At 35.0% G+C, this 15,474-nt stretch overlaps 1 protein-coding gene across 4 annotated transcripts in view; it reads right to left on the reverse strand.

The window, feature by feature from the left end:
- The window catches only part of LOC111045410 (anaphase-promoting complex subunit 7), a 47,440-nt gene that overhangs the window by 3,455 nt on the left and 28,511 nt on the right, over positions 1 to 15,474 (reverse strand). For 2 of the 4 annotated variants that reach the window (XM_039434772.1, XM_039434773.1), the window contains 2 exons: positions 14,948 to 15,093; positions 5,764 to 5,996 (listed from right to left, as the gene is read on the reverse strand). In XM_039434772.1, coding sequence (XP_039290706.1) covers positions 5,798 to 5,996; positions 14,948 to 15,093 — 345 coding nt within the window. In that variant the 3' untranslated portion in view covers positions 5,764 to 5,797. Of the gene's footprint in view, positions 1 to 3,610; positions 3,844 to 5,763; positions 5,997 to 14,947; positions 15,094 to 15,474 lie in introns of all 4 variants that reach the window. The other 2 variants (XM_022330815.2, XM_039434771.1) reach the window with 1 other exon arrangement.

The raw sequence follows: 15,474 nt of genomic DNA on the forward strand, positions 1-15,474 counted from the left end.
ATAGCTGAGTCTTTTGAGAAACGTATCTCCTAATGTTAATAAATTTGTAAATTTAAACCAGGCGTAGCATAGCTGCGTCTTTTGAGAAACGTATCTCCTAATGTCAATCAATCTGTCAATTTAAAATATTCGTAGCATCGCTGACGCTACTTAATACGCGTCGTCAATGCTACAGTTTCCAACGTAGCCGTCGCTCCGTATCCAGAGTTGTTCAGCTAAACAATAATTACACTCGACCACAGATAAAATACAAAAAATTATGAGAATTAATAAAAACAATATAAAACTTGTAGTGCCCTTTTATTAAAACATTTTAACGACTAGTTTCGACCTACTTTGGCCATTTTCAAGTTAAAATGTAAAAATAAACAAGTGGATACTAGATAATATCATAGAGAAACGATAGCATAAGTAGATATCCCATGGTATAAGGCGTTTATATCGCAACTTTTACTGTTATCCCAAGCCGATAGTTCACGTAGTTCTTTCCTATGCAGCTGTGTGACGCTAGTAGTCTCTCAAATTGTGCCGTTCATACACTCTCACCCCAACAAAACAGTAAAAATTGACAATAATCGACAGTAATCGGCTTGAGATAACAGTAAAAGTTGCGACATAAACACCTTATACCATGGGATATCTACTTATGCTATTGTTTCTCTATGATAATATTTTATGTTCATACGTTTATCTAGTATCAACTTGTTTATTTTTACATTTTAACTTGAAAATGGCCGAAGTAGGTCGAAACTAGTTGTTAAAATGTTTTAACTTTTTAAAATGTTTTAATAAAAAGGTACTACAAGTTTTATATTGATTTTAATTATTTGAATAAATTGGCCCATATAAGTGAAGTGATTTAAAGAATTATGAGATACATTTTTGTAAGAACTGTTCATAGCTTGCGTATCAATACGCTGGGATACGTCTTACACCACCCTAAGACGGTCTGAAACGAGCTTAGGACCAGACCATATTAAACGTTTTTTCAGGCGTTTTCAGAGTCGGCAGGGCAGGAAGCTCTCCGATTGGTTGATTAGGTTGTCGCAAAGAAAAAAACCTTAAAAAGCGCTAAATTAGGTTTGGCCCTTGAAGTTTATAACGCTTTGAAACGGCCTCACAGTTTGTATGAGGGCTACTCATGCCACACTCTATTTCACAAAACATTCAACTATAGGCCTAATACAGAGTAAGATTAATAGTTAGATTCCCAATTATCAGGCTTTAGATACAATTTGAACGAAAAAATTCAAGTGGAAAAGATTGAGTATGAAAATCTCTACAATTGATGTTTGGTAACATTTTCACCTAAAATTGAAAATAAGCTCGGAATTCGAGAAAATGTGATTATTCAATTGCAAACTGTGTTGGCAACTGTTGATTCTATTAAATCATTCACTATGAAGAGATAGCAGACCTCGTGTGTCTCCAGCTTTATTGCCCTGTCACCAGCTGGCTCAGATCTTGGAATAGCAGACTTGAAATGCGCGTGAACACTAGCGTCAGGTGATAAATTTTTATAACGGCAAGGAAAGTTGTGTGAGTGCGCCACACCAGATTTTTCACTATCCGTATAGGTATGCGCACTCCAATTGAAAGCAATGCATCAAATCTAATCATCCGATCCGTCCGATGCGTGCCGTCCGTCCGATGACGATCTGTGTGAGCCTACCTTAATACTCAGGTTTTGAAAAACCTGAAGATGATATTATGGAATATCGAAACTATTATTTTTTATCTATTATTTCAAAAAGGTACTATAATGCTATTTTATAAATATCACATGGTATATAGAGTCATATGTATGGGAACCCTGCAATGAGTTGGAGACTGTTGTAGATATAATACTGTAACTTTCAGTATAAGTTATTGGTCAAATACTCTACCTTTTGACGTACAACTGAATTTCAACCCCTCAAGCGGGTGACTTAGGGCTTATAACTGCATTATTTAAAATGCTAACACCCATTGTTTGTTACATAATTTTTAAGGTATTTCTAAAACAAGAAAGATGACATCAATAAAAATGTTCTATGATACTTTTATCCAAAATGGCGACTGAATGAAGTTTCAGTTTTTAAAGAAATAATTGATCAAAGTTCAATCAGCCGCCATTTTGGATGAAATCTCATAGAACATTTTTATTAATGTCATCTTTCTCGTATTGAAAAGGCCTTTAAAATAATGTATTACACAGTGGGTGTTTACATTCAAAATATTTGAGTTACAACCCCTCATTTCTCTAAAAACTAAAACTTCAATCAGCCGCCATTTTGGATACAGATATCATAAAACATTTTTATTGATGCCATCTTTCTTGTTTTAGAAAGGCCTTTAAAATGATGTACCACACAATGGGTGTTTAAATATAAAATATTCGAGTTAAAACCCCTAAGTCACCCCCTTATGAGTTGAAATTCAGTTGTACGTCAAAAGGTAGAGTATTTGACCAATAACTTATCCTGAAAGTTACAGTATTATATCTACAACAGTCTCCAACTTATTAAAGGGTTCCTATACATATGACTCACTCTGTATAGCTGAAGTTCTATATTTCAATCCGATTTTTTGTCAACCCAAGCCGATTACTGTCTATTATTACTGTTTTGTTGAGGTGAGAGTGTGAGAACGGCACAGTATGAGAGACTACCAGCGTCACATAGCATCACGAAAAAGTACTATAGGACTATCGACTTGAGTTCAGTGAAATTTGGAAAATAAACGCCTTATACCATGGGATAACTTCTAATGCTATCTTTCTTCAATGTGTGTGCGTTGTTTTGTTCTCTATGTTCACTGACAATCAGTGTATACATTTTCTTGGACCCCTCTGTATATCTAGTTTGTTTTAACTTGCTATTAGTCGTGTCTAAGGCTGGCAACTAACGGCAGAACATGCACGATGTACACACACACACACACGCACACACACATGTTCATCATGCATGTTTTGTCATCATTGTCATACATGTTGTCATTCAACTTCATCATTGTCATTCAATTTCTGCTCAAACTACTGATTGCAATGCCATTTCTTTTGATTCATTTTTTGAAAGTGGACTATCTTGCAAATTTTGCTCATTTTTTCTCTCTCTCTTTTCCTACCTTCTTCTCCCATTCTTCCCTTTTCCGCTCCTCTTCACACTTCATTCCTTACTTTTTATACCCTCTACCTGCCTATTACATGGGAAACCATAGTTGGCTAAGTATTTTTCCTCCTTACTTTCTCTTCAGCACACTACACCATGAAGTCTGTTTTTTGTATTTTATTAGAAATTTATTTCTTATTGTATTTTGATTTCTTTTGTGTTTCTTGTGCTGAATTGAATAACATTTTTGATTGATTGATTAATGTGATCAACGAGAGGCTGATAGTGATAGAAAAATAATTTAACCTCAAGTAGAGCAACGAAGAAAAAATAAACAACAAAAAATCGGAGATAAAAAAACCTAATCTCAAAAGATTTTGCTAGAAGCCTTTCGCTGTGATGACACAACAATTTATGACAACATGAATGTGTATCACGCAAGTTCTACCGTTAGTGGCCAGCCTTAGAAAAAAATCAGAAAGTAGAGTACTAGTTAATTGATAAAAAAATGAACAACGAACCGGGTGCTCTATTCGTCTACTGAGTGGCCGCCTCTCAGACAGATATCTCGGAACTGTCCTCCTGGTCCGAGGGAGGCACGTGGTCGACGAACGAGCCGTCCACGTCGGACATGGGGTTGTAGTAGGAGGTGTCACGGCCACCCCCCCCTGCACCGCCGTTGGCACCCCCCGTCCCTCCCGCACCGTCAAGCCGGTTCAGCCCCTCCACTGCGCGCTGGTTGTTCGGGTCCAGGCTGCAACAGTCAAGCAAATTTAATAAATAGAAAAATAAAAATAGAATTATATGAACAAAGCCACAAAACAATCATAAAATTATACAAATGTAAAAATTAAGAAAATCAAAGTAACCTTTTTTCTACTTTATTTTATTTCTCACAGCACAACTTGATAACCACAACATTTTTTTCATAGTCATTGAATCTCAGCTGTTTTCCATGCATGAAATCAAGCCGCTAAACAGCTGTTTGCAGAGCAAATAAACATAAATAATTCTCATTACCGCGTGATGAAACTATATAATATTTTCTTTACAGTCGAGTATGTTTCCTCGTTCCGAAATAGGAACAGCGAAACTGCTACAAGAAAAACACCTTCAGCACAAGCAGGTGGAAGTTTTGTCAACTTCCGCAAAATTCCTGGATCAGAATTTGTAAACTAGGTTATGTTTATAGAATGCATGTAGTAATTTCAGCACAAGCAGGTGGAAGTTTTGTCAACTTCCGCAAAATTCCTGGATCAGAATTTGTAAACTAGGTTATGTTTATAGAATGCATGTAGTAATTTCAGCACAAGCAGGTGGAAGTTTTGTCAACTTCCGCAAAATTCCTGGATCAGAATTTGTAAACTAGGTTATGTTTATAGAATGCATGTAGTAATTTCAGCACAAGCAGGTGGAAGTTTTGTCAACTTCCGCAAAATTCCTGGATCAGAATTTGTAAACTAGGTTATGTTTATAGAATGCATGTAGTAATTTCAGCACAAGCAGGTGGAAGTTTTGTCAACTTCCGCAAAATTCCTGGATCAGAATTTGTAAACTAGGTTATGTTTATAGAATGCATGTAGTAATTTCAGCACAAGCAGGTGGAAGTTTTGTCAACCCAAGCCGATTACTGTCTATTATTACTGTTTTGTTGAGGTGAGAGTGTGAGAACGGCACAGTATGAGAGACTACCAGCGTCACATAGCATCACGAAAAAGTACTATAGGACTATCGACTTGAGTTCAGTGAAATTTGGGAAATAAACGCCTTATACCATGGGATAACTTCTAATGCTATCTTTCTTCAATGTTTGTGCGTTGTTTTGTTCTCTATGTTCACTGACAATCAGTGTATACATTTTCTTGGACCCCTCTGTATATCTAGTTTGTTTTAACTTGTTATTAGTCGTGTCTAAGGCTGGCAACTAACTGCAGAACATGCACGATGTACACACACACACACACACACACACACACACACACACACACATGTTCATCATGCATGTTTTGTCATCATTGTCATACATGTTGTCATTCAACTTCATCATTGTCATTCAATTTCTGCTCAAACTACTGATTGCAATGCCATTTCTTTTGATTCATTTTTTGAAAGTGGACTAGCTTGCAAATTTTGCTCATTTTTTCTCTCTCTCTTTTCCTACCTTCTTCTCCCATTCTTCCCTTTTCCGCTCCTCTTCACACTTCATTCCTTACTTTTTATACCCTCTACCTGCCTATTACATGGGAAACCATAGTTGGCTAAGTATTTTTCCTCCTTACTTTCTCTTCAGCACACTACACCATGAAGTCTGTTTTTTGTATTTTATTAGAAATTTATTTCTTATTGTATTTTTGTATTTTGATTTCTTTTGTGTTTCTTGTGCTGAATTGAATAAAATTTTTGATTGATTGATTAATGTGATCAACGAGAGGCTGATAGTGATAGAAAAATAATTTAACCTCAAGTAGAGCAACGAAGAAAAAATAAACAACAAAAAATCGGAGATAAAAAAACCTAATCTCAAAAGATTTTGCTAGAAGCCTTTCGCTGTGATGACACAACAATTTATGACAACATGAATGTGTATCACGCAAGTTCTACCGTTAGTGGCCAGCCTTAGAAAAAAATCAAAAAGTAGAGTACTAGTTAATTGATAAAAAAATGAACAACGAACCGGGTGCTCTATTCGTCTACTGAGTGGCCGCCTCTCAGACAGATATCTCGGAACTGTCCTCCTGGTCCGAGGGAGGCACGTGGTCGACGAACGAGCCGTCCACGTCGGACATGGGGTTGTAGTAGGAGGTGTCACGGCCACCCCCCCCTGCACCACCGTTGGCACCCCCCGTCCCTCCCGCACCGTCCAGCCGGTTCAGCCCCTCCACTGCGCGCTGGTTGTTCGGGTCCAGGCTGCAACAGTCAAGCAAATTTAATAAATAGAAAAATTAAAATAGAATTATATGAACAAAGCCACAAAACAATCATAAAATAATACAAATGTAAAAATTAAGAAAATCAAAGTAAAACAAAGCCACAAAACAATCATAAAATAATACAAATGTAAAAATTAAGAAAATCAAAGTAACCTTTTTTCTACTTTATTTTATTTCTCACAGCATAACTTGATAACCACAACATTTTTTTCATAGTCATTGAATCTCAGCTGTTTTCCATGCATGAAATCAAGCCGGTAAACAGCTGTTTGCAGAACAAATAAACATAAATAATTCTCATTACCGCGTGATGAAACCATATATTTTCTTTACAGTCGAGTATGTTTCCTCGTTCCGAAATAGGAACAGCAAAACTGCTACAAAAAAAACACCTTCAGCGCTGCAGGTGGAAGTTTTGTCAACTTCCGCAAAATTCCTGGATCAGAATTTGTAAACTAGGTTATGTTTATAGAATGCATGTAGTAATTTCAGCACAAGCAGGTTTTTTTTCTATTCTTCAATTATTCTTCTTTAGATTGTTATGACAAAAAATAGTGTACGTTACTTGGACGAGAAGTTCGACTTTTACAGTGCTCAAATGAAATTCAAGTCTCGGCTAACGTCTCGACTAGAAACATCATTCTCGACTGTAAAAGGCCCCTTCCCGTCCTTGTGACGTAAGATACTATTAAAGTAACTCATTATTTTACAATTTCAAGTGATTATTTAATAGAAATCTAAATCCAAAATTTCTTTGTTCCAAGTGTTTGCACTGAAAATTAGACTCAAGTTCAAAAGTGAATGGAACATAACCTACTTTTTGGACCATGAATCAAAATTAGGGGAAGGAACAGTTTTGGGCTGTAACTGTTGTCCTTCACCAATCATTTTAATGAATTGTGCTTTGTGTATTATTGAATGAATGAATAAATAAATAAACATGCTACTTTGATTTGAAAGGTACTTTGACTTTTAAATTTTTACATAAGTAGTCATTACCAAGAAAGTGAATTATGGAAGTGTTAACATGTTGTTTAAACTCTGCTAATGTGTAAATATTTCCTTGAAAATCAACGGTATTTTTTCTCGTTTGACGGCAGTGTTCGCTCGATTTGAGTGCTGTGGGACTAATATTACTAACTTTTACGCAATAAGATTATCTCATCCAAGTCAAGTACTGCTGTTTTCTCCGTCACTTTTTTCCCCACCAACGTTTCTGTTGAGCAAAAAATTCCCCACACCAGGCAACACTGTTCAACTATTCAGTCGGCAGTATTCATCCATCTGTTTCAGTATTCAGTGATTCACGACTGGGATTAACATGAACATAGTAAAGTTGAATTGTGATATTTTATCATTCTTACATTAGATTGAAGTGCATTACAGACTTTCTAGATAACTAAAAAATTACTGTTGATTAAATCATAGTTGAAATGTGCCGCTCAACCGGGAAATTCAAAAACCGCTTCCTCCAAGCATCAGACAACGGCGTCGGCTACGATTGCAAATTCATAGTCGGTCCTGACAATAGTGTCGTCCAAGGACACAAATTCATGTTCTCGGTGGCAAGCGAGGTGTTTCAAGCTATGTTCTACGGTGATCTGAAGGAGGAAAACGCTGTCAAAATCGAAGATCTGAACGTCGAAGGATTCGAATGCATGAAGCATTTCATCTACACAGGTGAGGTGGAATTCACATCTACTATTCACGCCCTATCAACTTACATTGCGGCTCGCAAGTATCTCATCTCGGAACTTATGCAGGAGTGCATGAACTACATCGAAAAGCGGCTCAAGCCCTCCGAGGTACTGGAATTCTACGAAAATTGTGAAACAAGCAATACACCCGAGTTTGAAGAGCTGTGTTTGAAAATTATTGAAGAAAAAACGGACAAAGCAGTTGAGAGTGACTATTTCCCAACAGCCAAACCCAAAACAATCGAATTGATTCTGAAGTCTCGTTATCTCAGTTTTGAATCAGAAATTGAGGTGTTTGATATGTTCGAAAAATGGGCTCTGGCTGAAGCAGCTCGAAAACAGCTTAGCGATGGTGAGTTGGCGTCTAGCTTTAAGCATTTGAAGAAGCATATACGATTTCTAGCAATCAGCTCAAAAGAGTTTAAGTCACGTGTTGAGCCGTCTCTGCTTCTCTCGCCAACTGAGAAACGTGCTATAGAAAGCAATCTGCTACAGTTGTATTCGAAACCCATGCCAGTGGATCTCTCAGTGATTCACCAGCAACGTAACTTTCTGCCAAAATCGATCACATCAGAAACATTTCAATACTCACAAACTCTTCTATATAAAGGATACTCAGTTACTGGAAATATTTATAATTTTTTCGATGGAAAATATGGCTTGCATCTCTTGATAGACAGGGCTAGAATTAATGATGCATATAGCGATTACATTTTGTGTTCCATTCAGCCTTTGTTTCTCGGTGTAACAAATGGTGATGTCATTTTTAAAATACAATCAATAGTCTCAGTAATAGCAGAAAGTGAATGTGATGACCTATTCTTCAGACAACAGGGTGAACTCTTTCTGAGCGGAGAAAAGAGATCAACTATGCCTGTTGCTAAGATTCGTTATAAAAAATGAATAATAATGAATGACAAGTATTTTCCTAGGGGAGCAGACGAATTTGTTAGAATTAAAATCCAATTCAATGTTCAGTATACTGAATTAATGGGTTCGAATATTATCTAATTTTATTCTGTTTTGATTCACCATTTGAAAAAATCCAATTTTTCATTTACTTATACAAAAATCTATCATGTAATAAAATATTTACGGTATTCATTTTTCTTAGGTCAACAGCAATATATTTTTGTTTGCTACAGATTTTCAATAAATAGGTAGTTGATAGACAATAAGTCAATATTTTGATAATATCTACCATACTACAAGAATAATATTATAACAAATAACATTTTCAAAACTAAGATTAGTGATCTCTGGTTTCTCAACATTTGGAGTTTTTATAATAATATATAAATGGTTTTAAATAAATTTGAACTTATAAAACTACTCGATATTATTGATATATTATTATGAAGTCGGTAAAATTTGCATTTTTTACAAATCCTTGCGCTGTACAAATTAGTTTCGATTTGAGTTTGTGAGAATAAATTTGTAGGTTGAAACATTTTCCAATGTTTCAGAGCCCACCTGTGACTGAGGATCATCTCATGTGTAAACAGGAACGCTATCATAACATATATTTTCCCAAGGATGTGCATTGTTTTTATTCAACTCCTCCGAACCATGACGATACAACACAATATTATTATCAAATTGAATTTGATCGTCACGTGATTTAAACATCCTCACAAATAAAGACTTGAGGCATCCTCTCATAAAAAGACAATTGATCACTTTCGATACGTTTTCGGAAGAGCCCTCCGTCTAGAATTTGTTTTGGTTATAAAACTATAAATAACTTAGGCGAAACGCTTACATGGGCATCATCTATACTATAATAAAGGAATGAACTGGCTTATAAACGTACGTGATAGGAAAATTATGTTTGATGCATCATCACCACGTCTGAACTACTAGACTGATTAATTTGAAATTTTAAATATAGATTCTTAATTAACCGAGTATGGTTATAGGCCTATTTTCAATTCTTAACGATTTCATTACGTCAAGTTTTCAGTTTGTCACGTTTGAAAATAGACCCTTGCGGAGCACGGGTTTCCTGCTAGTCCCTGCTAGTCCGCAATAATAATAAAGAAAGGAAAATCTAACGAGTTCGATGGAACGAGAAAGAATACATCTGATTCTAATGGGAGTGTTAACACGTTGATAACACTCTGCTAATGTGTAAACATTTCCTTGAAACTCATTGGTATTCTTTCTCGGTGGTCGGCAGCGGTCACTTATTTACAAGCCTCATCGCTAGTGTTGCAATTTCAACAAATTTATAACAAAATTCCTCTCACTTAGGACTCATCTCTCATCATCATCCCTCTCACTCATTACCCACGCACAAGCCTAAGAGCTTATGTGGGCATCACCCTCAGTATTTCGGTGAACAGTAGACCTCGCGCAGTTATAAACCACAGCCTCCTCTAATACTGTCCATAAGAGTAAATTATGTCCTGTCCTGTCGTGTCGGCGAGAAATCGGTGTGTAAACAACTAATGGCTGTTTGGGTTGTTGTACCAACAATGCTAATTGACCGAGCAAAGTGACGTTGCCGGTTTTGCATTTCTCTTTATGTTTGTATGTTTATAATGTTCGCATTTACGGCGAAACGCGGCAATAGATTTCCAGAAATTTGACAGGTATGTTCCTTTTTAAATTGCACGTCTATGTATATACAAGGTTTTTTGAAATTTTGCATTTTGAGGATAATACAAAAGGAAAAGGAGTATCCTTCGAACGCCAATATTACCGTAAAAATCAGCCTATAGAATTGTTCATCATAAATCAGCTGTCGAGTGGACTATTCATTGCATGCAATTTTAATAACTGAAAGTGAACAAAGTATTTTCTCTCGACCTTTCTCTGCTTTCAATTCGGGCTGACCTGTTGCCAGTATGTCTTGAAGGAGATTAGCTTTTGATGTTAGCATTTTTTTATACACCATCCCCAACAGCCAGCATCTGTTTTCACACCGATATCTCGCCGACACGACATAATTTACAGGGCTGGATTTACTCTGATGTACAGTATAAGAGGAGGCTGTAGTTTATAACTGCGCGAGGTCTGCTGTCCACAGAACTACTAGTAATTTGTTGTAAACAACTATGCTACTATCATCAAAAGCTTACCGAGTTGAAAGCACAGAATAGTCGAGAAAAAATACTATGCTACTTCGAGTTATCAATAGATGCATGCCTCATTGCATGCAATTAATAGTCCACACGACAGCTGATTTTGTACCAAGTTACATTGAGATAATAATATTGCATGCATCATTGCATGCAATTAATAATACACTCAACAGCTGATTTATGATGAAAAAGGAGCATACCTGTCAAATTTCTGGAAATCTATTGCCGCGTTTCGCCGAAAATGCGGAACATATAAACATACAAACATAAAGAGAAACTGTCGACTTGAATGTTAGACCTCACATCGCTCGATCAATTATTAGGTTCCACCTCAAACCTTAATTTGACTACACTAATAAGAAGTAAAATGCACACCCAATTCTGGATTATGAGCGACAATTTCTTGCATTAAAAAAGATAGAAGAAAGCAAATATCATAATAATAATTAATTGATCTCTATCCAAAAAAATACAACTTCAATAAAGTATACAAATCAATCAATTACCTATATGAATCAAAATAAAATAAACTCAAATTTTGTACAGTCGATATTTTTCTAAATTCATGTTGAAATGTATCAAATTTTAATAACTCAGATTCCAGTTTGTCTTTTTCCTCTTTTTTTCTAATGAAGATATGCAATCGACCAGTGCTTCCAGGCCTATTTATAATGTCTATTTAAAAGATTAATTTTTATCAATTTAAAATTACAATGTTTTTTTTTTAAATATTAATTGGTAGAAGATCATAGCCCAAATTTTCATTCATTAGAATAGTCCAGAAAATAGGTTATGTTTCTTCCACTTTATAAAATTTTGTCTAATTTTATAGATTGAAATCCAAATTAATAACAAAATTCCTCTCACTTAGCACTCAAAACTGTAAAATATTGATTAATTTGAATTTTTTTCCAAAATTAAAAACAATCTTCTTCACTGTATTCGAAATAGTGTTCTATAATGGAAAATGAAATTATGAATATCATGTAATAATCCTAGTTTATTATTCCAGAAAACATCTTAAAATTGATAAAACACTATGAATTTGAACGATGAATTGAGGCGCTCGTTTTATACATAATCTCTTGGAAGGATACGTGATTTCATGGTTTAATTATGAGAGATTTTGTTTCTCCTATGATAGGTAAATATGAATAAGAAATATTGAACCCGGTAAAGTGAAATGTCAAGCCAAATAAAATCGATCATAAATAAAGTCTGAACAGCTGACGAACGTAAACTTTTTATCTACATTCCTTGTTGAAGGGTACGCATAACCTATATACGAACCAACTTCTACTTAAATAATAATATGCTTGAATCATCTGATCTAAATAAAAACTTCAACAATGTTTATGTTTCTATAGTCACAGAAGTTTGATAGAAAGTGAACGGGTGAGTATATGCTCACAGCAAATAGTCAGGAAGAACTTTATCTTATCTTTTAGCCACTGAGACGTAGAGCTCTTCCGATTGCAGTTGCTTATCGATATCAGACTCTGAACTAATCAATACAACTGGTTCGTAACTCTCAAGCAGATTTCCTTATCTCTAGTTAGTTTGTAAAGTATTGAGAAATTCAGTAGTCAGTTACCAGCCAACTATTTCAGTATGTCACGACTGGAATTACATTAGTATTGTTGAATTGTAAAAATCTTATATTGTTTACAAGTGCATTACGGGTGTTTTAGAAAACCAGCATTATTTAACACGCACATTACTGTTCAATTGATTAAATTACTAAATATTTGTATTTGAGAATGTCCCAGTCAACCGGAAATTTTAAAAATCGCTTCCTCCAAGCATCAGACAATGGCATTGGCTACGATTGCAAATTCATAGTTGGTCCTGACAACACTGCAGTTGAAGGACACAAACTCCTGTTCTCTGTGGTAAGCGAGGTGTTTAAAGCTATGTTCTACGGTGATTTGAAGGAGGAAAACGCTGTCAAAATTGAAGATCTGGACGTCGAAGGATTCGAATGCATGAAGCATTTTATCTACACAGGTGAGGTGGAATTCACATCTACTATTCACGCCCTATCAACTTACATTGCGGCTCGCAAGTATCTCATCTCGGAACTTATCCAGGAGTGCATGAACTACATAGAAAAGCGGCTCAAGCCCTCCGAGGTACTGGAATTCTACGAAAATTGTGAAACAAGCAATACACCCGATTTTGAAGAGCTGTGTTTGAAAATGATTGAAGAAAAAACGGACAAAGCAGTTAAAAGTGACTATTTCCCAACAGCCAAACCCAAAACAATCGAATTGATCCTGAAGTCTCGTTATCTCAGTTTTGAATCAGAAATTGAGGTGTTTGATATGTTCGAAAAATGGGCTCTGGCTGAAGCAGCTCGAAAACAGCTTAGCGATGGTGAGTTGGCGTCTAGCTTTAAGCATTTGAAGAAGCATATACGATTCCTAGCAATCAGTTCAGAAGAGTTTAAGTCACGTGTTGAGCCGTCTCTGCTTCTCTCACCAACTGAGAAACGTGCTATAGAAGGCAATTTGATACGGTTGTATTCGAAACCCATGCCAGTGGATCTCTCAGTGATTCACCAGCAACGTAACTTTCTGCCAAAATCGATCACATCAGAAACATTTCAACACTCACATACTTTTATATACAACGGAAACTCGGATACTCATAGAATTTATGATACTTGCAATGATAAATATTGCATCAATCTCTCAATAAACACATATAATGATTACAGTTGGTGTTTCATTGAGCCTGGGGATCGAGGAAATCCAACAGGTGATGAAGTAATTTTTAAAATACAAACAATAGTCTCAGTAATCGCAGAAAGTGAATGTGATGACCTATTGTTTAGACATCAGGGTGACCTCTTTCTCAGGGGATATGAAAAATCAAAGATACCTGTTGCTAAGATTTTTACTAAAAAAATAATGAATGACAAGTATTTTCCTAAGGATACAAACGGATTTGTTAGAGTTAAAATCCAATTCAACGTTCAGTATACTGAGGCCGGGTTTAAAAACGAAGCCAGGAACTAAACGTGTGGTTAGAGGAAGTGAATTGAATAATAAGTTCTTATAGCTAATGTTATTCTTTTTTGATTCAACATTTTTAAAAATCCAATTTGCATTATACAGAAATCTATCATGTAAAAATATTTACGGTACCTATTCATTTTTCTTAGATCAACAGCAATATATTTTTGTTTGCTACAGATTTTCAATAAATTGGGAGTTGATAGACAATAAGTCAATATATTGATAATATCGACCATACTACAAGAATAATTATTTAACAAAGAACATTTTCAAAACGAAGATTAGTGATCTCTGGTTTCTTAACATTTGGAGTTTTTATAATAATATATTAATGGCTTTAAATAAATCTGAACCTATAAAATTACTGGATATTATTGAAATATTATGAAGTCAGTAAAATTTGCATTGTTTACAAATCTTTGCGCTGTACAAATTGGTTTTGATTTGATTTTGTGAGGATAAATTTGTAGGTTCAAACACTTAACAATCTTTTAGAGCTCACCTGAAACCGTGTAGCCTCTTGGAAAAGTGAAATTGGGAACGATATCATAACACATATTTTTCCAACGATGGGCATTGATTTGTTTAACTCCTCCGAATCATGACGATACAACACAATATTATTATACAATTGAATTTGATCGTCAAATAATTATTGATTTCATCAGTTGTAAATTCATTGAATATTTGGCTAGTGGATATTGATTGATATTGTCAAATAATAATTGATTTCATCAGTTGTAAATTTATTGAATATTTGGCTAGTGGATATTGATTGATATTGTCAAATAATAATTAATTTTATTAGTTGTAAATTCATTGAATATTTGGCTAGTGGATATTAATATCGACAAATAATAATTAATTGTATTAGTTGTAAATTTATTAAATGGTTAGTTAGTGGGTATTAATAAGTGAGTAATTGATGGTTAGAATATAAGGTAGCATACAATGTATACTAAAAAATTAATGAATTAAGTCCAACATAATGAAGTCAGTTGAATATTTCAAATATTTTTCTAATCTTATAAATAAATAATTCAAATTGACCCCGCACAAATCTAGTGCTCTTAATGTACGCATTACAATCTAAAAAATAGAACAAAATTGGAATAGAACCCTTACCTTAGTGCAGAGTAGTAATGGTCGAAAGCTTTAGCTTCCTCATTGATTTTGGCTAACAAGTCTCCAAGCATTTGATGTAGTTTTGATGTGGGGGTACTCTTCACTATCTTTTCAAGCAGTTTGATAGCGCCTTCTAAATTCAACAACTAAAAAAAAAAAAAACAATCAGTGATAATAATAGTTAGACATTGATAATTGATAAATGTTCAACATAATGATAAGAACTCTTCAATATAAACCCGTGTACAGTCGATCTAAAAAATCTGTTTGCAACACTAAGGTCTCCCCAACTAAAATTCGTAGCTCTGAACTGTATTTTTGTGTACTGCACTTGATACGATAATACCATTAAAAATCATATTTACGTGTTTTTTAGTCCTTTTCTTACTCTGAGAAACTATTTAATTCACTATTCAGTTCATATAAGCCTACAATGGTTTTCACAGGTTTTTTCATTGTTGCACATTGTGAACATCAGACTCAGAGCCTCTCTTTCCAAAGATAAGTTTCATAATAGATTGAAGATT

The sequence above is a fragment of the Nilaparvata lugens genome, chromosome 8 (assembly GCF_014356525.2).
Source record: "Nilaparvata lugens isolate BPH chromosome 8, ASM1435652v1, whole genome shotgun sequence".
NCBI classification, from domain to species: Eukaryota; Metazoa; Arthropoda; class Insecta; order Hemiptera; family Delphacidae; genus Nilaparvata; species Nilaparvata lugens.